Source organism: Hylaeus volcanicus, chromosome 8 (genome assembly GCF_026283585.1).
Source record: "Hylaeus volcanicus isolate JK05 chromosome 8, UHH_iyHylVolc1.0_haploid, whole genome shotgun sequence".
NCBI classification, from domain to species: domain Eukaryota; kingdom Metazoa; phylum Arthropoda; class Insecta; order Hymenoptera; family Colletidae; genus Hylaeus; species Hylaeus volcanicus.
The window spans coordinates 5,322,518-5,348,185 of NC_071983.1; the positions used below are offsets into that span (position 1 = coordinate 5,322,518).

The 25,668-nt window shown below is 40.2% G+C and overlaps 4 protein-coding genes across 6 annotated transcripts in view; 1 reads left to right on the forward strand and 3 right to left on the reverse strand.

The window, feature by feature from the left end:
* LOC128881301 (uncharacterized) overlaps nt 1–12,812 on the reverse strand; it is a 28,138-nt gene extending 15,326 nt beyond the window's left edge. The window contains exons 1-2 of one of the 2 annotated variants that reach the window (XM_054132228.1): nt 12,048–12,812; nt 8,436–10,177 (exon numbers count right to left, since the gene is read on the reverse strand). In XM_054132228.1, coding sequence (XP_053988203.1) covers nt 8,436–8,526 — 91 coding nt within the window. In that variant the 5' untranslated portion in view covers nt 8,527–10,177; nt 12,048–12,812. Of the gene's footprint in view, nt 1–5,956; nt 6,808–8,435; nt 10,178–12,047 lie in introns of those variants that run through there. The other variant, XM_054132229.1, reaches the window with a different exon arrangement.
* A 2,547-nt stretch (nt 12,813–15,359) lies between these two features.
* Nucleotides 15,360–20,794, reverse strand: LOC128881299 (raf homolog serine/threonine-protein kinase Raf). The gene has a single exon (XM_054132226.1). The coding sequence runs from the start codon at nt 20,400–20,402 to the stop codon at nt 18,075–18,077; it is 2,328 nt and encodes a 775-aa protein (XP_053988201.1). The 5' UTR covers nt 20,403–20,794; the 3' UTR covers nt 15,360–18,074.
* A 925-nt stretch (nt 20,795–21,719) lies between these two features.
* LOC128881305 (estradiol 17-beta-dehydrogenase 8) lies at nt 21,720–22,888 on the forward strand. Of its 2 annotated transcripts, XM_054132233.1 has the most exons (5): nt 21,720–21,943; nt 22,028–22,144; nt 22,222–22,338; nt 22,438–22,597; nt 22,672–22,888. In XM_054132233.1, the coding sequence occupies exons 1-5, from the start codon at nt 21,913–21,915 to the stop codon at nt 22,886–22,888; spliced, it is 642 nt and encodes a 213-aa protein (XP_053988208.1). In that variant the 5' UTR covers nt 21,720–21,912. The 2 variants fall into 2 exon arrangements, with proteins under 2 accessions (XP_053988208.1, XP_053988207.1); XM_054132232.1 differs by having other exon boundaries at nt 21,721–21,943; nt 22,222–22,597.
* Nucleotides 22,889–22,982: 94 nt separating this feature from the next.
* LOC128881304 (deoxynucleotidyltransferase terminal-interacting protein 2) lies at nt 22,983–23,964 on the reverse strand. The gene is made up of 2 exons (XM_054132231.1): nt 23,737–23,964; nt 22,983–23,662 (listed from the first exon to the last, which is right to left on the reverse strand). Exons 1-2 carry the CDS (start codon nt 23,831–23,833, stop codon nt 22,983–22,985), a joined length of 777 nt encoding a protein of 258 aa, XP_053988206.1. The 5' UTR covers nt 23,834–23,964.
* Between the last annotated feature and the right edge of the window lie 1,704 nt (nt 23,965–25,668).

Genomic DNA, 25,668 nt, shown 5'->3' on the forward strand with positions numbered 1-25,668 from the left:
CGACGCTAAAAGTAGCGTCGAAATTCGATTCCTGATGGACGCGCGACTGACTCGATAGAAAATCGAACAGTGACCAGCCACTGGTTGATTCACCCCGTACGTCTGCCCGTTAATGTGTCTTGGCAGCAGACGGAGCCAAATATAGGACACACTGGCGATTTTCTACCGATTGTGACTCGCCAGCTCTCGTACCCTGATCCAATCATGTTCACAAGTACCATTCGATACCATAATCAATGACGCACTCAATGGAAAAACAAATTTGCCCGTACAATATGCCTCATCAATCGCATACCATTCGGTACATGTTTATTCGATTATTTACCCAGCTGGGTGTTTGTTCGATCAAACCACGTCGGGCTATACTTAAAACTCTTATTGGAACCTTTTATTGGAAACGTAACGGGGATAATTAAGGTAAATGAAGTTGAAATAATAGAAGCATTCGAGGAAATCATCGCACAGACTGGGAGAATACGTTCGAGGATCGAAGAGTGAATGCATTCGCGGAACAAGGTTCCTTTGATACGTTTCGTTTCGATTGAATTCGGCCAAACGTGCAACTAGTTTAAGGTGAACGACTCCTGGTAAAATCGTGAATCCATCGATCGGCTGTGCTCTACTTGGAGGAACACGAAGTAACGGGAAACGCCTAATTCCCCAGGCCGATCGATATATCCAAGCAAGAAAACAATGCCCAAGCCGATACGAAGATTTAGCTTTATCCGGGGCCAATATTGACTCCGATACCGCTATCTGAGCGCCCTGGCTCGTATTCTTTTTATCTCGGCCAGGTTGGAAATTGATCTTTTTTAGGGCGGCCGATAAGCGGCATCGGTGAAAATTTTCTTGTCGTATGCACGGAACGTTCGCTATCCTAGATCGAGAGGTAACGTTGGAACGAGGCTCGGCACGGTTCATAAATAATTCAAAGTTTGCGTTAAACTACTGCCCGTTTAGTACCGTGAACGGTTGAACGTTCGACTCTTGAGAAACGGAGCGCTACTGTTTCTCAATAATAAATAATATCGTGTTTAATTTAAATTCAGGTCTGTTGCTCGCTTGGAACCGAGAAATGATAGCAGCCCTTACCCGTTACCGCGTTGTGGCCCTTTAATAGTCGAAAGGCGAGTCAACGAACAACGGAAGGAAACAACGCGTCGTCGGGTCTCCGACGAAAAACGAAAACAGTCTGGAAGAATGGTATTACACGGATACGGAGTTTCCAAGCTCGAATTACCGCGGTTTAGTAACTGGTCTCCGTGGAAATCAATACTTCACGCGACGATTGATAGTGATTTCAGTGGCCCCGGCTCGGTACTCTCTTCTGTATAAGTAAAATAAACGAGAGGATCGCGCAGTCTGGCCTCGGCAGCCTCTATTAAGGCGCCAAGCAATTTCTTCGTAGAAACGTAATAGTCCAGCCGACGAGAAATGACGCGGCTCCCGGTAAAAGAGAGAAATCTCTCGCGGCGCATCATGGCGGGATCCCTTTGAGGAAATCGGAAACAGTTTCGCGACCATTCGAATCAAACTCGCGCGTAATTGAAATTTATTATATACACGTGGGGGGGGAGGGCCCCTTCGACGGCTTATTAGATAAATCGAAATTTATCGTCTTCTCACGACAAACAATTGCGTCGCACCGTGAAGATTTCGCGACAGTGATGACAGAGGACGCCAAATCGATCGATTACAGGTGAAAAGAGGGGAGGTTTAAATCATCGTTTTGCCATTTTCGAAATTTAAGCGAATCGCTACAGCGATACGAGATCAAAATTACTTTCATCGATTAAAATTTAAGGACAGAAAACATTCGCCGATACGATTATCGCAATACCAGGAAAAATAATTCCAGGAACGAACTTCGTGCTCCTCCCTGAAACGATAACGAGGAAAAGAACTCTCGAGGAAAAGTTTTCTTTCTAGAAATGATATTTCATCGCCAAGGAATTGTCTCTGCAAACGATCGTACCGCTTCTTTCGATAACAAAAAGACATAATTAGCAGTGGAATATTTGCTGTTCGAGTAGTAGAGTATCGGTCCGTTTATGTACTTCCTCGAGACTCGTTTTCACTGTAGCCACGTGATCATATATTTAGAATTATCAAATAATATATTACCGACATCTGTATTTTCAAATCGATGTGAATTTTTCTTCAGCCTTGCGTGGACGATATATATTTAGTCGCGCATCGCAAAATATGTTGACAAAATAGAATGTATTACTATCAGTTATGTAGATAGCGTTACAGTTCAGTGATAAGTGCACGAGTGAACTCGCGAAAGATGTATTAATGAATCAAATGCAGAACAATGCGATACAATTTTCATTGTGTACGAGAGGTTCGCAAGTAAAGAATAATTCGCTAAGAGAGACATTAATAATAATAATCCTCTATGTTAAGCCTCTTTTCCCACGTTCGTCTTCATTTTTATTATTTTTGTTTTTATCCTGTTCTTTCAAGTAGATACTCGGCATCACGTGTCTGAAAATATTGTGACGCAATAGTCTTTGTCAATTACGACCGACTACAAATGGCCGTCCCAAGGATTTCGTGTCCTCGCCGAACGCTAACGAGATGTCTCGCGCGCAATTTCGTTTCTGCGTCGCGAGTCCTTTGAACGGGTGAAACGAACTTTGATCCGCTTATGCTCGTGGAAAGTTAGTATCGCGAAAACGTTTGTACAAAGACGTCCGATAAGAAAATAAAGATTGATACCGTTCGCTTGGGAAACAATAAATTCGTCGTTCCAGAGCATTACCATAATTCCATTCAGTTACAGTATGAAAATGTACAAAATAATAGTACACTTTTTAAATATCAAATCGTCGCAGTTTTGAGTGCTTTAATAAATTCCCCTAAAAAAGGAAACTAAAGATTTAGAACGAAGAAAAATTTGTTATTGAATCGAATGAATATCGCAAATAGACCTCTGTATCGTTAATTTTATTCAAATAAAATTTTATCGATCATTGATAACTAAATATTCCACGCCTTTCAAAGTACAATCTCGAATATCAATTATAAAGCAACACCGAAAGCAACTCTCCCCGCGAATACATTATCGCGAATGCATCCTGTTATTTTTGAGCTACTAATCGCTGGTGTAAATAAATAATTGCTCCGTTAATTCAGACGAGTAGGTAAACTGACGTGTTTCGATGGATTTCCAGGAATACTGCGCGTGTTTCATCTTCAATCGCGGCTTCGAACGTAATCAAACGCGAAAATAAGATTGTTTCGTTTGCGTTGGAGTACGCTCGCGAGTAAACAAAAAACACATCGTTTAATTACCGCAGTCGCTGCACCTAATCACGCCGGTTAATCATTCTTAATTACGTCGCGTAACGAGCGATGCATAAAGCTACTTAAACGAATGGCCCGAGAAGATAAGGCCAGTTTCGTGTGTAACGAAGATTTTTATTAACCGATAAGAACGAGATATCGTCGAATATCTTCGTTGTTATCTCGCGCCGGGCGCTTTTTTTTTTCACAATTTAATTGCGCGACGACCAATTTGTTGTTCCAAAAATTGCGCGCAGAAAACCAACGATTTTCGAAAACAACTCGCGAGCGAAAACTATTACTAATACCACGCGTCACGCCTCGTAATTTAGCAAACACTCCACTCCGGTTCGTGAGTCGCCATTCATTAGTAACATTAATGCGCCTCGTGCTTTTGCGACGGAGACGTTGCGTCGTGTCCTTTGTGATTGGTTGGTAAAGCAGTATCGACGACATCAAGTATGAATTTCTGTGTGAACATTTGTTCGAGTGAGAAATTACTTGTTACTTGAAAGTTTAAGTAAATCTACTTTAACTGATGCATTACGTATTATTAACATTAATACGTAGGTAACGATTTGTCGACCTCTGGACAGAATCGTAGAAGGCTTTTCAAAGGGGAAGGTCAGACGCAGGAACGAGAAAAGTGGACCGTCGACAACTATAGACGGCCCTCGAAATAAATTGTCCATTTGCATCCTATTAACCCGAGTGGAGACAACGACTAGAACGCGCAAACCGTTGAATTAGCGCTACCAATGCAAAGAGGAATATTTTATGTCCACCGCATAACAATTTTAAAAATGTAAACGTGAGCATTGCTATGTATCTACCACAACGAACGCGAAAAATAACACGAAGTACATGTTCACATCTAAACCGTTAAATAAAGATAACGAAAGTGAAATATTATACATATACAATTATTCTAATAAAAAGAATGAGTATCTAAACGACACCCTCTCATTAGTAGTTCATGTAAAAAAAAAAAAAAAAACAGGTTAGAGATTAAAAAGGTGCGCTTCCGTCTGAATTTTTTAAGCGTCTACGCCACTGCGTACCGTATAATATTATTCTAAGTATAGAATCTCACGACTGTCACGAGACACGCATTCTTCCTCTCCGTTTCCCGTTGCCCCGTTCAACGGGGCGTGCCACGGAGAGGAAAGTGATGTCGTCGTTGCCAGGTTACATCAAACCGGCTCGATCGGTGAAGATGCGTTCTGCACAACGACGCAATACGCGTCAAACGGACCAAATTCGATTCTTATAAAAAGAAACCGAGTAAAAAAATGTACAGTCTGTGATTTTTATTGTATGGTATTTGTATAACTTTGTAGAATGTTATTTTGTTATATTGAAGTACTAATTTTCTAAGTTCTCGATCTGATAATCTAGCAAGTATCAACCCGATGGACATTGCAATTTATCTACATGTACGAAGTTCAGTAGCCGTAAAATTTTGCTTATTATTCTTTTTCTAACAGATTACAAGTATTTATAACAATAATATATTTGTTTCAATTAGAGTGAATGATTGAATATAAAGACGTAGAATGAATTTCTACACATGATAAATAAAGGACACAGAAGAAAATTATCTAGAAAATCAGTGTAGAAACCATCCCTATTCGTTCCATGCCCTAAAGCATCGAACTTCCAACTTTCTCTAGAATTAGAAACCGAGCGAAGTGCAACACCGACGACGGAAATACTGATCAACGTATTACAAAGTAACCCGTTAATAACAATAACAAATGATCGAAATATCGATAAGCGGATCGCGGCGCTATGTACGCGAAGGTTACAGAGTACTTGACGTGCGTCAGATATCAGTTATGTATCGATAACAGAAGAGAATGGCCGAAAAAAATGACACGCCACACATTTCTCGTCCAAGGTCATAGAAAACGAGAACGCTGACACGACCGCCGTCACGTCTCACCGAACGGTCTGATACGGAAATGCCTTTTGTTTTATGATCCCATTAAATCCAATAAGTTCGAATCGTTACGTACAAACACCTTTAGAACGAACAAACATAGCTCCTCTGTATATCGCAATTAAAAACAAAGACGCTCGTATTGCCTCGAATGTCACCCAAAGGCCCAAGTAAAAATTCCCAAACAAGGGGAATTCCAAATTTTGTCTAAATCTGTATCCGCAAACCAAACATTCCTCGAATTTTATTTCCAAATCGGAAATATTTCAAAGAAATTAATTCATTCCTTCCCAAGGGATTCGTCCGCATTTTCATTTTTTTTTTTTCACAGGGTTAACAAACTCGAAACAATGCGAAATTCGGGTATACAATTCCGACGACGCAGCTGCGTGAATCACGCAGCACCCGTCGTCGGCTCAAACATTCCACGATTCGCTTCTACGAAAGACCGCGAAACGCGACACGAGCTTAAATTTAGATGCAGCCCAATTCCCGTGTAAAATTACCCGTGCACGCATAGAAACCGTTCCTTTAAACGACACAATTCCGTCCCATATCGCAATCCGCGACGTGTTTACCAATAAGCTAGCAAGAGACATCGTACGCGCGCGAGTCCAAGTAACGCGTGACTATAAATAGCTCGGCTCTTTGTCGGAATAACAAGACGTTTCGCGCTTGTATCAATCGCTTATGGGGTCCGATTTCAAAGAAAAGAACGCTTACCTTTCGCCCTGCGGGCGAGATGAGTTATATTTTGCCTGAGCACCTTCAGCCACATCCTCGTTCCTTTTTCTTTTCCCTCGAGATCCGACGTCCTGGCGGGACAAGAGTCCTCCAGCCAAGGGGAATGTCGGATGCGGCAAAACGTAACCGTTCACTGTCACACCTGTCGACTATGGTGGGTTCTCTCGCGCGCCGGTTACTTAACCTCACTTTTCGCGATGTGTACAGAGGCGCGCGAATCGGTAAACTTTGATGGCCGACGGTCGATGAACGACGAATAATAGAAAAGAACGACGGGATAACGATTAACGATAGATCCGTTACTGGAGCGATTAGAACGCGAAACGATGCTCGCACACGAAATTGCCACGAGAGACAGACACCGACACTAGAGAGGCGTGACCCTTTTATAGGCGGGCACGATCACGTAGGCAAGCCGTCGACTGCTCTCTACTACCGAGCGCGATAATATCGGCCTCGGGCCTTGGAACTTGTCTTGTTTACCGAGCAAAGACGAGCCTCGCGCACACAGATTCTGCCGTATTTTCACGAGGCACTGTGAGAACCGGACTTGGACGCATCGGTTCACTCGAAACATCCGAACACGTATCGGTTCATCCGCGTGCACCACGAAACACTTTGACCGTTGGCGGTACACGCTCCCGCTTAAACGGCGGCAACGCTGCAAAACTGCGCACACAATTGGCAACCGAGTGCGCGCGCAGCTTTTCGCGGTGGCTGGAAAATTGAAAATTGCGCTACACGCGTCATACGTGCGAAACTCGATACATCTGGATTTAAAGTATAGTTCCGCGGATTTATTCAATGGAGAATCTTAACAGAATTTTGCTTAATTGTTCTTTGACACGTTGATCGCCATGTCAGCCACATATGGGTGACAGTGCTCTTCGCTGAACAACTAAAGGGAATAAATTCAAGTAGAATTTACAAATTTTTCATGAAGTTACTGTGTGGTTATTACGTAGTCTCCGATAGTTTAAATAATATTCAATCCCAGCAGAAAGTTTCAAGAATATTTGTCTGGCAGTCAACGTGTTAATTAAGTATGAATCGCATGAGCCTAGTTCGATTTAAATCGACCACCCAATTTTATGAGAAATGGAATAAAAATTTTGTAATTTTTATATAAACCCTTATGAAGCATTCAGATTTTCACGCGATTTAAATGAAAGTGCGATGGAGGAACCTGTTGAAAATTTGGTGAAAAATGTAGAGCTTGGACGTGTGCGCATTCCTACTTTATTATTCAAATAAAATTCTATTATTGGTACGCGTAATCTCGATGTACAAAAATTAAACGACAGAGTTAGCGAAGCGCCGTAAGCGAAGCCTTCGTAATGATATAAATATCAGAATTATCGCGCGGTTATATTTAGCACGCAGACGTCGAAGCCGGTAAACAACAAACCGCGATCCAACATGCGATTTCGAGACTCGCGGCGCGCGCCAATTTGTTTTCTTTTCCCTCTTTTTATTTCGGAGCCGAGTTACACGGTCACGTTTTACAATCGACATTGTATATTCGCGATTCGAGTCGTCGGTGATCGGTAACAGAGAAAATAAATTGGCGTCATCGTGAATCACATTCGTTCGACGCCAATAAAAACCGCGCGTCACCGGTTTCTAGCCGATAAGATCTAGGTCGCGTGTCCCGATGAAATAGAAAATCCATCATCGCTTAATCGCCGTTGATAATTCATTTCTGGCAAAATTAGAACGACAAACACTGCTCGAAATAAACTTGCATTTATGATTATTATTGAATGCTTCGATAAAAAAATCTGGATTATCGAAGACAACATTTGCATCTAAATAAAACATTTAAAATGGAACGGGGCGACCTAATGCAATTGTGAAATTCATGAATTTTCGTTCGTTTCTGTTTTTTGTTCTTGGGATAATTATGAGATTAAGTTTATCGCAGGTTCATCGCGCGCAGGAATAAAATGTGAAATTTGCCCACGCAGGCGTGCTAACAACGAAACAACAGGTTCCTGAATGTCAATTTACCTTTCAGAAAGGTTGCGCTCCCCTTTCCCATGACCCAACCCCAGAGCCTAATCTACCTCAAGCCAATGTATATGTGCATACTCGAAGAAGAAAATCGATCGATAGAACACGCGTGCGTACGTGTGCGTGGACACGCATGACACCGATTTGTTGTCGCTCCAGTGAACTCTTATTATGACTATGGCATGAAAACTCTCGATAACAAATTTCGATGAAGCTCCTTATCTATCGTTTGCGGCGTAACTCGGTTGTGCCATTCCTCACGCAGTCAATTTTCGTAGATACGTGCACGAGACACCGAGTATCGATGAATCATAACGGTTATCGAGGAATTTGCAAGAACGCATATTGAATATTTGAATATTTTTTTATGGCGACATTGGTCAGCCTCGTTTTAACGCAACCATCGAGGGTCTGTTGAACGCTCGATAGAACCAAAACTACTTACCCACAGAATCGCCGTTTTTCTTGCTGCTGTTGTTTTTGTTTTTCTTGTTCTTCGGATAGATGTTGCCGATTTTGCTCTGACCACAACCCATCCTGCTCTCTTGCGGCCTAGCGATCGCACTGATTCACTTCTCACTGACCCCGAAGTCCCGAGTGTCCGTACAATCTCGTTAAACACTCCCCGAAATGAAATAGTCTCGTTACAAACGAAAGTCCTTTTCGTTTCGCGGCTGGAGTCTCCTCCGACACGGGGAAAACTTTTTCACAGAAAAAGAGAAATATTTACCTTCCGCCGTGCCGTCCGCGACACTTTTTCCGCGAAGACTTCTATTAGGCAGCAAAATAGTCTCTGGTACTTTATGTGTAAATAGATAAATATATACAATATATATATATATATTTTTTTTATTTCGCTACTGCGCTCGTTTGTACGACCAAGATGTGTACAATAGTTGAAAACGCAACGGTGCTGATATTTGTGAGATCCAGAAAGATATGCACGAGTGACGAATGAGGCTACGGTGAAATTCTAAGAGACACGATATTTAGATATATTTTATAGACGAATTAACGATCACGAAACTAACGATTCAGTCTTTTTCTTACGAGCCAGGGGAGTAGCTTCGATAGACTAGCGTCGAGCTTCTTCTTCGAATCCACCCTATTCAAGCCAGGATAAATCCCTTTGGTACGAAGCCTAAGAACCAGCTACCTCTTTACACCAATGGCAGAGAACCAAGCAACAGTCTTTACGAAATTACGTTCACCATCGTTGGGCGAACCTCCTCCATGAAGAGTAGAGAAAACTTGAAGAAAAGTTACCAATGGTCAGCGGTAGCTCTGGCTACCTGAGCTGAGGCCCCCAATCCATTTTACTCTTTTTATCCACTCTACCACCCCATCGTTCGCGATCTATCATCTATCCCATGTCCAAAGCCAGCTGGGCATCCTCCCTTTCCGCGGACCTGCACATTCGTTCACGGTTCGTTGTTATCCTCGGAAATTCGAGATTCGTTGGCTCGTCGGAGAAAATTCTGGATCAACTTTACCGATTCACCGAATTCGATCCACTGATCGACCAAGGTAGCCCCATTGTACGATTATCGGATCAAAGGAACCTCTTCCTCCTGTGTGGAGGCGTCTGACTTCAGTGCAGACCCCTTGGACACATCTAACGCCGCTTTGATTAGCGTGTGTGGTTTGATACACAAGATGATTCGAGGTGTTATACAACTGATGGCAACGTATAGAATTCTATCGGCACCTGATCTGGGTGCCCTTCCTCTTCGGTGATAACGTCTGGACCTCGTGGACCAGGTTGACGATGCTTCAACTGCCTCGAGCAGTCTATAAAAGTCTCCTCACGTTTCTCGAATGCGAATTTAGAAGCGATTTTGGCGCTTAAAGCGAGCCTGGCGAATTTTATCTCGAGTCCAAGTAGATTAATCTCGGGATCGAATTTTCCTCTGCTGGATAAAGTGTTAAATACGCGACGAATGATCCAACAACATCTGAATAACGATCGTTCCAGTGTCTTCGGCGATGTTAAGGTTGAAATCCTTCGAGAGGGTGGAATGGGGTTTGTAGAAGGCAAGCTTCAAGTGCGTTTATGTACCACTGACCGGAGGAGGGCTGCAAGAGGGACGAATTCGTTCGATCCCCTTAGCCTTCTTCCTCCGGGTCTTAGAGAGGTGAACGTCCCTTAGTCCGCTAGGTGGAATTCGATTATCGGATTCGGTGCTGCTGCAAAAAAAGAAAACTGCACGTTAGTTAAACCATCGATCTCATCGAGATACGTCGTAAGGTTTAAAAGTTGGGGCCAACAATTATCAATACGCGAAGCACGGTTAAGGAATCTCTCCTGTTATCGGTTGAAAGCTAGCCTCCTAAGCTCTGCGCGCAATCTTCGTCAAAAAATGAACGGAAGGCAGGCTTTGTCGATGGATAGTACGTCTTATCGAAATTCCTTTCGATAAGAACGCCGTTCGCGATACCGTGCGCGCGTTCAACTAGAAAAGTCTCCTTCCTTTTCGACGGGGGAAACTGGCTCAAAGTATCATCGGAATAAGTTTCCCTTAAAAGTGTGTCGCGCGACGAAACCGCAGGTTTGTTTCAAACATGCTCGCCAAACAAAACGTCGAAATATCGAATTACAATTACAAAGAGAAAGCAACTACCGATTATATTTCAGCCGAGTACACACTGTTCGCGGTAATTACACGGGGACATTAACGCTGTTAATTTACTTTACAAATTCAACGATATTTCTTACTTTATCATGCAATACTTATTTTGTCTATTAGAAACGTTTTCGTAATCTACGATGCTGTCTAAGTAATATATGCGTAACAAAGTATTGGCAGTCGTGGCAAGGAGACGATTAATACGCTACCCATCGGCAAAGTGTTAATTCGATATTCTGATGAAAGAGAAATTGTTTTTTAAATGGAGATGATCAAAACAGATTTGCAGAAAAATCGTCTCGTGCAAAATTAATCTGTTGAAACTCTAGTTACGTGTAAGACGCGATGCGAAAAAGAGATTAATTATAAGGACGGTCTGAAATATTGTTTATCAGCGGTTTATTCAATGGCAGCGAGTCTAAAGATAGTAATTCTTGGAGATGGTCATTCCCTACAATTGGCAGATACTGTTTGGCAACGGTGCTTAACGGGGAATGTTATTTAATCTCGTGAACGGTCCAATTATTTTTCACGAGTGTCCAATGAGACACGTAGATACGTCGAAAAAAAGAATGCTTGCAACAAAAACAATAATCCCTACGTGAAAAACGATCGATCTCCGCGAGGGAATAATTTGAAATTGATAATCATCCCAGAAAGATCGATCTTCTCGAAAATCGATAAAAAATCGGTCATGACCACGTTACAAGGCGTATCGGCTACGATTCGCTTTCCTATTTTCTGGACAATGACATCTACTTTGATTTTCTGTCGGACACGATTAATTAGCGATCGTATTGCGTTATTGTAAAATGTTTCTTTCGCTGAACAGGCTCGATACACGTCGATCATAGTACACACAATATCTTCGCGGTTAATCAGACTTCGTGTTGTATTTATCGTAATTACGCGATACCGTAATCAACGCTTATCGATCCCAATAACAAAGTTTTCGATCCGATAGGTCATTCTCATCCGACGCGAGAAGACAAAAGACTTCCATGTCGATGGATTCGCTGTACGAACCAGTGGCCAAGTTTGCTTGCCTCGAATAAATAAAAGAAAACCATCGCGAGCAATCGAACTTTCTTAACAATAAACGTTTTCACTGGTAAACTGAAATATTAGGTTGTCCCAAAAGTTCCTTTCGCGAGTTGCATTCAATTATTTCGTCTGGCAGTGTTTATATAAATAGACAATCTAATTTCTTAGACATTGATGCTGTAACAGTAATGAAGCGAAATGAATCGTACACAATTCAGTAATATGTAACATAAAATATTATGTATATATTAATTATTAATAAAACGAAAGAAACTTTCGGGACAACCTAATACTCGCATGTGAAACAATGACTTGAAGACAATTATATGATTATAGGTAAAAGGAAGGAAATAAATAATGGTTGGTACGATAACTTGTGCATGTACCTCTTAATTATTACATTGACAGAAGTTTCCCTCGTTCCTCGATGTTTTTTACTCTATCGTAGTATCGGATTAAACGAATCGAACTGCTACTAAAGAGGCTTCAAAATGTAGATTGAAACGTTTGTTTGTTTGATTTATTTCGATTCGCTGTTTGCTGAAATGCGGTCAATGCGATTCGATTCTGTCAATGCACGAACGTGCCCTGATACCAGACCCTGCAGAACAGGCACCCCACCATTCAAATTTTCCCCCGTGAATATTCTTCTCTCGGATATGGGGAAAATGTAACACCAACACTGGATTCTCGAGGAACTCGTGCAATCTCCGGTACCACGCGATACTATTCTCGTCCAATATATCTCGACGATCGGGTATCACACGCGAAAAATGCGAAATCGAACTTGATCGTTAAGTTATCCTTGTCCCCCCCATGGGTACGGTGTCAACACTCGCGCGATCGACGACGTAGACAAAACAGAAGCGTCGTTTTTCACGAGAGCGAACTTTTTGAACGCGATGTCGTTCCCCTTTAGAGACGACGTGTTGCCCGAAATTCGATTCGAAGTCAACTAACCTCGTTCCGCGCAGGAAGGCGAGCGACCTCGACGTCCACCTGTTCACGACAATCGTACGTAACCAGGCTCTCTACCGTGTGCACGTATACGTACGCGAATTATATTCGCGTATGAATTCACGACAACGAAACGCAAAGGACGAAGAAACACAGACACTCGCACTCCGAGGTTCCAGCATCGACTATTCAGCCGGTCGAGGCGCCAGCTGGATTTGCGCATGCGCGCTCCCTCCGTACACCCTACCGATGTGTGCGTATATACATGTATACCGAAACAACAAGTACTCATGCACTTATGGCGTTGATTTAAGCTAACGTATACGTGTGCGTTGGCCCCTACCTTCTGTTACGCACACACGCACACACGGTGCATGCATAAATCTACCTGTGATGAACTATATTCCTTTGCGGGGGTGAATTCACTTACACGCGGGGTCTCCAGGTCGTTCGCGATGCAAATTAGACCATCTTCGAAAAATGATATAAATTTTCTTATCGATTATTTATAGGAATTCGAATATTTCAGCGTTTCTCAAATTGGGGATCGCGAGAACTTTTTCGTGAAAGTAAAAAGTGTAATCTACAGGTTGGATCGGTAACTTTGATCAGGTTAACTATTAATCGAACTTGGAATACTGTACAAAGATTAGATCATCTACGATAACGATCTGAAATATTTTACGAAAACGCGGATACGCTGGAGGAGTTAATCTGGGATTCATAGGCGGATTAGGTTTCGAGGTTAGCGTAAAGAGAAGAGGAGTGAGAGAACCTCAGAGAGGATTACCAATGTTTTCCACGATGTCACGACCTTCCCACAGGGATTCTTAGTTTTCATGATTACGCTACGGCTGCCATCGTTCTATAGTACTCACGTATTCTGTGGATTAGATAGCGATACTTATTATCAGACTGCGGATCTTTATGCAAAATAAAATCTTCGTGAACGTGCCTACGAAAAATTCAATCTAAATAGGAATTTATTTTATTCTGCAAATATTATAACATGAACTTTACTTTCAATCTTTTTTATATTCTTCCATATTGTTTGCATTTTGTAGTTTCTTGCACATTCAAATTTCCTATAAATGCATAAAGATCCGCAGTCTGCTTATTATCTACCTTTCCACTAACGTTTCCAGTGCTAATTGTATTGTACTATGAAGTCAAATAATTCTTAGTTACGTCAATTGTATATCTATTATTCGATGCCACGCGCAAACGTTTGGCAAACATTATGCATAACACCAGCGTCAGACTGACAAATTAAAATGATTGAGTGCAAACGTCGAAAGTAAACAACTTGACTATACTCGATCAATTGTAAAATAAAGTGAGATTCTTCTTGGTGAATCGTACATACATTTTTACTCGATTAAAAAGTGTAATTTTATATATTGCCATTTTTTTTTTTTTTTTTTTTAAAGATAAAATATGTCTCTTAATAGAAGAGCATATCTAGGGCAGTAATACCCTCTCATTCTTTCCAAGTGGCTCTTGAATTAATATATTTTGGTTCAATCGATAACTATTTAAGCACTGCTCGTAATAATAATAATCAATCTCTGTTAACCTTAAAATGAAATTTTGATGACCGTTCAAGCCCTCAGATATGATGGGTCGATATGGATTACAATTTTTCTTTATTTTATACAAAGCATTTTGTCCCTGAAAGAGATTAAAATGTTACAAGAAAAATATACTCCTACAGTCGATAAACTTCATCGATCAATGCATTAATACAAACAGATATCTAAATTATCTACATTTTTCTGTATAGAAAGCGTTCTGTTCAAGCGCCCTCTTTGAATTGTTAAGAACCCCATCTAGAGGTTGCGCCCCCCACTTTGAAGAACACTAGTCTAGATATAACTACGTAGAGAAAAAACGAGACTCGTTACATGAAGAGTCAATTTTTCTTTATTTATATTTCATTTTTTTTTCTTTTTTTCTTTTTGGTTGAATACAATGATCAATCGGTCATTGCGATCGATTGAATTAAGTATCTCCAATCTCAGCCCACGCCATCTCGTTACAAGACACACTTTTCAGTTGTCAGCAGCTTCAACGCGATTCGACCAAAACGAAGCCGAAATCCTATTACGATAACGCGACTTGTTGTCTGTCAATCAAACGAAAAATTTCGTCCGATCGTTTTTTTGTGTCGGATCCGTTTTGAAATTCGTGACAGAATTCAAGAAAAAATAGTCATTCAACGTTCGATAGCTCCTCGCATACATGATTTGGTTCCCGGAAATTTATTGCTGCTACTTTATTATCTTTAAAATGTATGCTCAACAAATTATAGAATCAATTTATCGACAATGGCCTGGAACGAGGTCGAAAACGTTCCAACGAGTAATAATGAATAGAAACACGAATTGTGGTCATTTTAGCACGAGTAGTCTATGGTCAAATATTTACAAAGTTGTATTGAATACAAATGTATTTCATGATTTCAGTTCGTCGATATTCAGAGTCGACACAAAATGCATTCGATCAACAACGACAACGATGTATATAGTAAGATCGATCGCGAAAATTGCAAGTTCTTTCTTCTACGTAGAGTCATAACCCTTAATCATTGACGTAATTGAGTTTAACCTAAAAATTTGAATTTTTTTCAATGAATTCTTAACAACGTACATTGTCACGGTTACACGTGTCGTCTTGAATACTCTCTCCGCGATGAATATGCATCGTTAAACACGAGTGAACGCGATAAAATTGAACTACAATAATCGAAAATAAATATGTATTTCAAGTGACTGATTCAGGATAATGACACTTGTAGAAACGTAGAGACCTGTTGGCCAGAAAAAGATACGTGTCGTAATCGAGAAACGAGTAAAAATGTGAACGCAGAAATAGATTGTCGGCTTCTCTACATTATATAATGCAATTGTAATACATTTCACAGCTATTACTAGTTTCTTTCGATGGCTTTCCTTTTATTTTCGGAAAAAGTTTAATTAAGGGCTGTCCCGCACGCATCGCAACATTCCCTTTTTCTCCTGTCTCGCATCTTTTCGTGCATTTCGAGATATTCTTTTAACAATCGTTAATCATACCTCACGGTTCGCTGTTTCCTTGTTACGAGAAGGCGTCGTTAACGAAAACGAGTGCGTCAATTTGGTACGGTTAACACACTCATCGGATCGTTCTCTCATTCGGAGTTGGGCAAATTTTTATCCAGATAATGAACAACGCTTTATCCAAATAAACTTTTATTCGCGAGTTACGCATACAACTTTATCCAAGTAAACCTGTATCCGTCGCCAACGAATACATCAATTGACGAATAACGAATAAGAATCTTGTTGTCGGATGGTTATCTAAATAAAAATTTACTCTAAGTCATTCGAACACCCAACTTTATTCTTTTTCATTCATTTTTCTTTTTGCACACTCGAACGCTCTTCTACGATTCTCAGTTCTCGCTAGAGATGGGCAAAACTGTTATCTAGTTAAAACGTCGGAATAACGAATGAAAGTATTATTCGAAATAAAATGTCCCATCTCTGGTTTCTTCTATATATCGTTATCTCTCGCTTTCGATGAGTCGTCGTAAACCTATCAGTTGTTTTTCGATTTACGTTTTTCTACATTTTTTCTTGCTTCAATCGCAGTTCGTCACACCGAGAATTACGCATAAATAAATAAATAATAAATCGGGGGATGCCACGTGATGCTTTAGAAATAAGATCACTCGTTCTAACTAGCGAATTTCGAAGATTTGCTGTTAGGCCTTTTTTTTATACTCCGGAAACGTGCCTCGATCGACAGACAATAGAATCGCGAGGATCAATGACGCAAAACGTCGTAGAAGAAGCAACATTTGTTATCGTATAATTTTTTTTTTTTTGTTTATCCTGAACACTGACGACGTTCATAAACCGTGCACGTTTCCTCTATATTTATGTTTACCGCTCGTCGGGCCATTACCTGAAACCAAAGATGGGCAGAATTTGATTCGAATAATCGACGAGGAATAAAAACTCTGTATATAGCCATTTATTCGCAACGATTTGCTCAACATTAAATATACTTTGATTGCAAATTTCATTGAACGGATATAACGCATTCAAGTATGTTTTCTTTCTAGATCACAAATTTTGCCCATCTCTGTCTGAAACACGCTTCAATCGTGACAAAAAGCTCGAGAGTCCGTCACGTGTAGATCAACTCTTCGATGGTACGTAACGAATACTTTGTAATCGGTCGATATCGAAGTGAAGTTCGCGCCCCTTCCTGCATCGCGAGTCTCGAACCGGTGAAAAAGAACTTACAAAAGGTAACGGTAAAGATTAATAAATATCAAAATACGAGGAACAATAAGTCGACTATAAAGTTAGGATATGGTGGAAGTTAGTTTGATAAAGTCGTCGGTGTTTGCTACGTTAAAGTTCGATTATTATTTTACCTTTTCGTTTGATTGTAACGGGACGATCCGTTACATCTCGTCGATGAAAATTAAACAGACTTAGGCCTTGATTTGTGACATACCTCGGATTACTTTAAGCCAAAATAAATGACTCGCAAATGATTCGTATGATACTGTTCGTATTATCGATAAAGTCTCGAAGTCGAAAACTAAGTATGCACATCACTTTTTATTTGACTTTCACTTTCATTCGTTATGATATTTATTCGTTACGATCTAATGAATTAGAGCTTTTGGTACCTCTGAACAAAGTGTTTTTGTTTACCTCATGGATGCAATTGTGTTTAAAAAAAAAAAAAAAAAAAAATAATAACGTCAGTCGAATATAATTAGTATGGAAAAGAAATACTAAGGAAAAAAAGAGATAATCGATATAAAGCAAACGTAATTTTAGATAGATTCAATGAAACTTATGTACATTCTAACATTAGACTATAAATTATAAATTACGTAAAGGAACAATTCTTATGTGAGCATATTCAAGACAATTCACGAAGGAAGTAGGTACAAAAATCACTTCGGTCTTTGCAAAAATATTTCGCAAACAAATTCGACGGCCAACGCGAATTAAATGCCGTTACATCTATTACTTACTTTATTTTTACATCCTTCGTAAGGATTCCACAAAGGGAAGAGACTTCTACATCAACGCACGCGTGTATATACATGTTTATGAATGTGTTTATACACGAGCGATAGAACTCATCAAATAAAAATTCCTGGCATAGATAGTAAGTATGTAAAGATAAAAGCTACACGTTCATGCCATGAGATACATCATATACGTCGATTCATAAGATGGATTTCTGTTCCTTCCGTCTTATTTGCATTAAGTATTTTATAATCACATTCTACATCGAGCAAACAATTGCGGCACAGTCAAAGTTTAGTTGGAAAGAATTACGTAGATTGTTCGTAGCTAGGTGTATTACGATTTTTTTTTTCTTTAGATCCTTTAAATATTTAATTTACGTAAATTGCATCAGACTCATTGCTTCGGGTGATATTTTTATATATTTCCACCGGAAGGATAAAAAGAAAATGCTCCAAACTGGAAATTCACTGGAGTTTTTGGCGAAGCACAGGTGTATACAAAGTCATCCGATTGTAGCTGCGTCCTGTTTAAGTTTGGTTCGGATGCCGATCTCGTAATTTTCGGTAATCCTCGAGCAAGACCTTCTAAATTGGCTAAGATCTGACGAAATATTGGTCGCTCTTCTCTGGAAAATTTGATGCAATCCTCTGTCAGTCTTTTCAATGCTTTTGGAGTGTCCGAACGTAATTTGTTTAAATCCGGATGCAAATTGCCACGTCCAACCATAAACAATATTTGATCCTTGTTATTAATATGCGAATACGGTAACTGACTAGCTAACAATTCAAATAAAACAACCCCAAATGCATAAACATCGGATTGAAAACTGTATGGGTTTTCTTCTTGCATTCTTATTACTTCTGGTGCCATCCACAAAATAGATCCAGTCGGTTGATGGAATTGCTGAGAACCAGACCATCTGGTCTTTGCAGTGGCCAGACCAAAATCACCAATTTTCACAGTGAGGTCGTCGTGTAGAAATATATTATTACTTTTCAAATCACGGTGAATGATATTTTTTGCATGTAAATAGTCCATACCCTGGGCAGTTTGTCTTCCAATCTCTATCAATGTGAACAAGTCGAACTTGGTTTCGAATACATGTAAATGTTTATACAACGAAGATCCTTCGCACCATTGAGTAACAATCGCAAGTTGTGGTTTGCTAACGCATCCCATGAACAAAAGAATATTTACGTGCCGTGTTTTACGCAAAACTGCAACTTCATTTTTAAATGCTTGTAACTGAGCAGCAGTAGGTATCTTAACGTTAAGCATTTTTACAGCTACAGGTCCATGCCAGTGAGCTTTATATACCGTTCCAAAAGAACCTGACCCAATTCTGAGTCCAATTAAAATCTCATCTGGTGGAATTTCCCAATCTTCTATAGATTCTCTAGGCGCCAGAAAATTTTTAGACGATTCGTCAGCTGATCTCGCTCTTGGTCGTTTTGGCCTCAAAGTACTCGTAGGACTAGCCTGAGTAGACTGACTATGTTTCGTAGGGCTACTACCAGGAGATATTGCGCTCTGAGTGATGCCAATAGGGCGACCTAAACTCTGAGACCTACTGTATTCGTCTAAATTAGCAGCATCTCCGCTTGGTTTGACCATATTAAAACAAACATTAGGTGCAGAACTGGAACGATCTTGCTGTCCCAAGGAACGTGGATGTCTCCTACTTCTCGAAGGTGCCAGAGAGGGAGATATGGTCCTGCTCAAACCATAACCAGAAGGAAGCTGCAAAATCCCAGCAGTACTTTCAAGATTGTGCGCCAATAATGCTTGGTAATAAACATCTTGCATGCGTACTTGATGGCACAAGGCAGGTACACCACCTGCACACCTTTGATGGAAACGATAGTTGCACGTTCTACAATAAAATCCTTGAAAGAGCAGTTTTCTACAATATTCGCAGAATGCAAGCGAAAAGAAAGTCTTACGAACAAAGTTATGCGAAATGGAAGTAGTTATAGGGAACTTATCCAAAATTTCCACAGATATTTCATCGCAATCCAATAAAGAGATATCCGTGTCCCAAGACGTCAGGAACTTGGACTTATCCACACCCAAAATATATACCACGCACATTTCGGTGGTTAGATTTCTTAATTTCATTGCTTTGGCAAGCGCATCTCTTAAAGATAGTCCTTCGCGAACCTGTACACTGGTACGCTGTTGATTAGGTAAATGAGCTCTGAGCAAAGACCTCATCGGCGTCCTTTGACCTCTACTGCTTACATTAACTTCACGGGATTCGCTCTCTGATGTGGAAGCACTGCCTGATACCATACTCGCGTTCATCAATTCGTTGAGCTTCTGTTCCTTGGATTCTAGATCGTGTAGCTTGCTGGTCAACTCTTGATATTCGTTCAAGTATATCGAAGGTGGATGTTGAAATCCAGCGAAACGGTTGTTCAATGCATCAATGTTCTGACGTGTAACGTGTATCACGTTTTGTATATTTCTCAATTCGTACCTTACAGGATCTGTGTCCAGGTAACCGTCCTCGTAGTCGCTGAGGTCCCCCGATTCCGGGCCGCTGCCCCGTGAAGAGGACATGGCTAGCCGTCCAGGTAAATGCGGTGGTTTTTTTCTCTGTCGACGGCGATGAGAAGACAACGTCGAGGACGAGGAGGACGGCGACCTGGGTGTCACTGCCTCGAGCCTGCGACACGAGAACTCCGTGTACGGGTTCGCACGGATCGCCGCGTAACACCTATGCTCGCCGATCACGGCCATCTTCTTGCTCCGTCGGGCAGCATCCTGGGCCGCTGCTGCTGCGCTCCGGAACACCTTGGTAGCCTCGGTGCTACCGGTTACCGCCGAATTTCTTTTTTTCTCCGGTTCACCGCGGCTTTCACCACGCCGCCGTTGCCCTCACCTCTCTCACGCGACTACGTGAACGCGTCCTCGCACACCTCTTTTTTTTTTTCTTCCTCTTTCCTCTATATACGCTCCGCCACTCTCCTACCTCCTTCTTACTTCTTCTTATGCCCGCCGAATCGAACCTACTTTCCGATGCGCGACTTCACAGCATACGCAGTCTTTCCTCGTTTACTCCCGCCCATTAAAATTCCACGCGATTCAACGTCACCTGTCCCTTATCGCTTCGTTTCGTACGCGATCGGGCACGAAATTCTTTCGTTTCGACTTCTTTACCCCGACCCCCTTCTACACCTCTTGTCTGGAGCCCTTCCGAAAGAAAACTGGCACTAGCGATGCGGGACCGAGGGCAGAGGCGCGGGGCTATGTTTCTTGGAGCGCCGGTGCTGCCAACCGTTCCGACCCCCACCCTCCCACTGATTTTCTTCCTCTTCCTCCGTTTGAATTCTACCTGTTCGCACGCACGATCACTTTTCCGCGAGACGAGCAAAATTCTTATCTAAATGACGATCACCCTTAACGAATAAACGAGAAACTTTTCACTTGTTTCTGTTTGAATTACGAAAAACTTGGACGATCAACTGTTCGAGTTTGTGGATCAATTATTATTTAAGAACAATCTTGCACTTATCTGCATTTGCGATTCTATCATTATGACGCCACTCCTCTTCTGCAATTTATCGTCCTCGCAAGATTTCGTTGTGTGTCGTTTTACATCTGAAGCAGCTTGCAAAATCACTGGGATCCGATAGTTTCTACACGAATACAGTCGACGTTGAAAACATTCGGTCGCGGAGCAATTGGTTTCTCAAATCGGACTTCAATTGAATCTTACAATTTTGAGAATTAAACGATACAATATTAAAGATTTTACGAAATACTTGTACTAATACGACTTGTTGCATGTTTCAACTAGTTCCTTTGCATTGTTTCGATATTTTCCGACTGTAACTTGCGTGCTTTTAATCGACACGTTTCGGTAACCCTATTTTATAGATATTTGTCGTTTAAAACAGGGAGTCGAGAGCTCTATTTGCATCCTCGTCGAGAACTATAATTCAAGTTCAATTTTTCTGTAAACATAGCTACTACTCGCGTTGCGTTTCTGACGTCACTGCAGACGTGCTTTGACGTCAGCAGCATATGGTACGGTTACCTGGGCAACAGAAATCCATCTCAATTGGTCCAATGCCCGCGTACGTACTACTTGCTGCGCGTAAATCCGGCAGCAGTTTAAAAAAAAAAGTATTTGAACTTTTCAAACATGATTCGCCAATCGGCAAAACAAATTTCTTCAATACCTACCGAATATTCCATTACGTAATTTATTTGTTGATGTGGTACAATAGTCTGTCAAGCAACAAAGATGGTAGCTGGAAAAATAGCTTTTGTAACAGGTGTGTACTTAAAGAATAGACAAAACCATTGAAACACAAAGTGCATTGTAAATATCACATATTGTAATCACACTTTACTTTCAGGTGCTGGAAGTGGTATAGGTAGAGAAGTATGCCGTCTTTTAGCAAAACAAGGATCCAAGGTTATCGCGGCGGATAGAAATTTACAGACTGCTCAAGAAACCGTAGATACTTTGAATGGTTAAATATAAAAAATGATTAATATTTTTATAATACTACTATAATTATATTAAATCACATGTAATTTTTTTGTTCAGATTCTAACCATTTAGCGCTACAGTTAGAAGTCTCGAATCTATCTAGTGTTAAGGAGGCATTTAAAAGTGCGATAAATAAATATTCCAAACCACCCACTATTGTGGTCAATTCTGCGGGTATTACTCGTGATCAATTTATATTGAAACTTTCCGAAGATGAATTCGATCGAGTACTCGACGTAAATTTAAAAGGGACATTTCTTGTTATCCAAACAGCAGTGAAAGAAATGATTGATGCAGACGTGAATAGAGGAAGCTCAATTGTTAACGTGGGTTCTATTATTAGCGTAAATGGAAACATGGGTCAAGCTAATTACGCGGCGTCGAAAGCTGGCGTGGAAGCCCTTTCAAAGACTGCAACTTTAGAATTTGGACAGCAAGTATTACGCTAATAATTAAGTATTTTGGGTAGAAGGTGATAATACTATTAAATGTGTATCTTTTTTATAGATTTGGGATCCGTGTTAATACCGTATTGCCAGGATTTATAGAAACACCTATGACAGATATTGTACCTGACAATGTGAAACAGATGTTTATAAAAAGAATTTCTCTTCGTCGAATGGGAAAACCATCAGAAGTAGCAGAAGTTATAACATTTTTAGCATCTAGCAAAAGTTCTTATGTCAATGGTGCATCTATTAATGTTACAGGGGGAATGCTTTAAAGCTATGTACTTTCCACAAAGATAAATATTTTTACAAGGTGTCACAAATTGTGTTAATTATTTGTCATAAATATATATTTGCAGATAAAATACATCATTTTTTCTTTCCTTTGAGTTTCTTTGCATGCTTATGAGCTTTGTAACGCAATTTTTTCTTTTCATCTATGATCTGCTTATATTTACGTTTATTGTATTTAGAAAATTCAGCATCAGCCATAAGTTCATCCACAATTGTGGCCTTGCGTTCTTTCTTTGTCAGACGACTCGAATAGTAATCTAAAGGTGAATCAACAACCTTACCAATTTGAAAGTATTTCGGTAGTACCTTGAGATCGTTCTTCTTATAAAAATGTTTTGGATCCAATGCTGATCTCATTTGCAGAACTTGGAGATCACGTCTGATCTCTGGTGTCATCTCTGGAGGACGCATATTAAACCAATCATTGCCCTTGGTCTTAGCCCGCTCTTTACGTCTTTTAATTTGCAATTGCTTTTCGCTTTCTTCATAAGGAGGTACAGCCTCTAACTGTTCAAAACCTGGTTTAATAACGCTTTTTTCGAGTATTTTGTCTACCGCTGTTGATTCTCGCACCAAACGGGTTACAATTGACGTAGCTATGTTTTGTTGCTTCTTTCGCGGGTCACCCGTCCAACCCATATCTTTTTCAAATTCCTCGAGATCGATATCTTTACTCGCATCGCGGTGCCTTTTTTTCGTTGTGTCATTTACAGTTAAATCTTCAATGTCAAAAAATTGCAACGGTTCCTTACCTCCTAAAATATCATTAATAAGCTGTCAAAGGTTCCTAACCTCAATACGCGCTACGATAAAAAATAGATTCAATTACCAGTATTACTGAAGTCTAAATCATCGTCATCGCTCTCAATTAAGCGATCTTTTGTCACCAACTCCGAATCACCTTCCGTATCAATTATTATGTCCATTGTTGTAATCAATCGTTGACTGTTTTTTGCTGTTTATTGGTTATTGTTGGATTTATTGTTTGTTGGTTAGGTTAGATTAGATTAGGTTATAGCCACATGTCTCGCTACGCCTAGTGGAGTCCACTACAAATTCGATGGGAGTTACGGTCAGTCGAATTTTGCGATTATCAAGTGTAGGAACCTGCTTAGTTTCTGAAAGTTCCGCTAGATCGCGACTCTGTCCACTGAATTGAATTGAATTGAATGAGTCTATTACAGTGCATAGGAGACTTCTATATTGCACTGTCTTTTAAAATATACATCGAGTTAACAATTCCAAAAATTTATTGTCTATGACAATTACAATATGTTCTAAACTTTTAGTCTCTGTCCATTCCTGCAATTTTCTTTTACAATAAAAGGTGGAAATTTGAACCTACGATTCTTATTATCAATAAAGCACATAAGAGGTGGAGAGAGATTCGCAGAACCTAAACATCAGTATTTTTACAACGAACTAACTCCAATGTTCCCCTATATTTCTTCGTCCCCCCCCCCCTCCCCCCATCACTGATCTGATTAATCCCTACTCGTTTCTAGTTTTGAACTCTTTTTCCTACTTTCACTCTCTTCCTCCAGAGAAAGTGCTGTTCGTCTCGAACAAAGGCAAAATTTCGTCTCACAATATCGCTTGAATTATTCATACTCGATCACTTTTAACAAGGAGAAATATTCAAAATATTAGTGTTTTTTTTTCAGCAGAGTACAACCAAAAATTTTAAAACGACAAAGCTGGAGGAAATTGTATATTTTTAAAAATTCCTCCGTAAGGGAGTATCTGGCACATATGATTGCGCTGTTCTTTCAGACTCTACTTCAAACTGTTGATTTCAACACGATCGAACTTTGATTGATATTTTTTTTTTTTTTTTTGTTTGCAAGACTTATTAACACGTATACAAGATTTCCGAAGGACGTTACATTGTTTTTTACGTAATGAAATCCAGCGATACCGTTTAATCGTTCAATTTTCTCGCGATTGCGTGACAACGACAATATCGTGCAAACGACACGGTGAAAAAAACATGAAACTTATTTGTGCTCGCCGAGCAGTTATCACTGAACGCCGACGTGTGTAGTATGTCCACGTGTACTTCCTGAATAGATATGTCATGTTTGACAGAATGTTTCATGGTTTCGAGACAAATACCGAATACTCGCACGAAGAGGATTATAAAATGAATTTAGGCGACAATTAATTAAAAGTATTAAATGACATATATCTACAGTTGATCTCTGTTTGTGTGTGCGTGTGTTTGAATTAAATTCACGTGCACCCTGCATCTTAAATGTCAAAACACACGCAACACCTTAATTTATCTACATTTATCGATCCCCAAGCAGCACGAGGCGTATGAATACTATTTTCCTTTTTTACTATAAGAAAAAAGAAATTTAGGACTGCGGAGGTTAACGAACAGTTCCAAGGAAAACTTGTCGTACAGTCGAGAAGAAATATCTATAGGTCGGTCTATGCATAAGTAGGGTAATCAAAATTCACGATTTCTTTCGCGAATAAAAGGTGGCCTGAAATTTCAAAAACAATACCCTTGAGACTATTAAATCTGAAATGAAGTCGCGTTATGTCTCCGAGCTGTAAAGTCATCGCATGCTTCGTCGACTGTCGTTTTCTCCGAGTGAGAATTGTTTCTTTCTTTCCTGACTTTCTTTTAATTTCAAACAATTGCTTTTAGTTGAAACAAAATTGCTATATGGTCGAGTAACGTTCTTGTCTTACGAATACGTCACTCGTTAATAAATAGGTACGCAGGTATGACTAAGTATGCTCACTGGTA

Bases quoted from the DNA above. Each gene is read 5' to 3' on its own strand.
- LOC128881305 (XM_054132232.1), top strand. From the start codon at position 21,913: ATGGTAGCTGGAAAAATAGCTTTTGTAACAG. The intron at 22,145-22,221 runs GTTAAATATAAA...TTTTTTGTTCAG, and splicing joins AACCGTAGATACTTTGAATG to ATTCTAACCATTTAGCGCTA. The intron at 22,598-22,671 runs GCAAGTATTACG...TCTTTTTTATAG, and splicing joins GCAACTTTAGAATTTGGACA to ATTTGGGATCCGTGTTAATA.
- LOC128881299 (XM_054132226.1), bottom strand. From the start codon at position 20,402: ATGGCCGTGATCGGCGAGCATAGGTGTTACGCGGCGATCCGTGCGAAC.
- LOC128881304 (XM_054132231.1), bottom strand. From the start codon at position 23,833: ATGGACATAATAATTGATACGGAAGGTGATTCGGAGTTGGTGACAAAA. The intron at 23,663-23,736 runs GTAATTGAATCT...ATGATATTTTAG, and splicing joins TTTAGACTTCAGTAATACTG to GAGGTAAGGAACCGTTGCAA.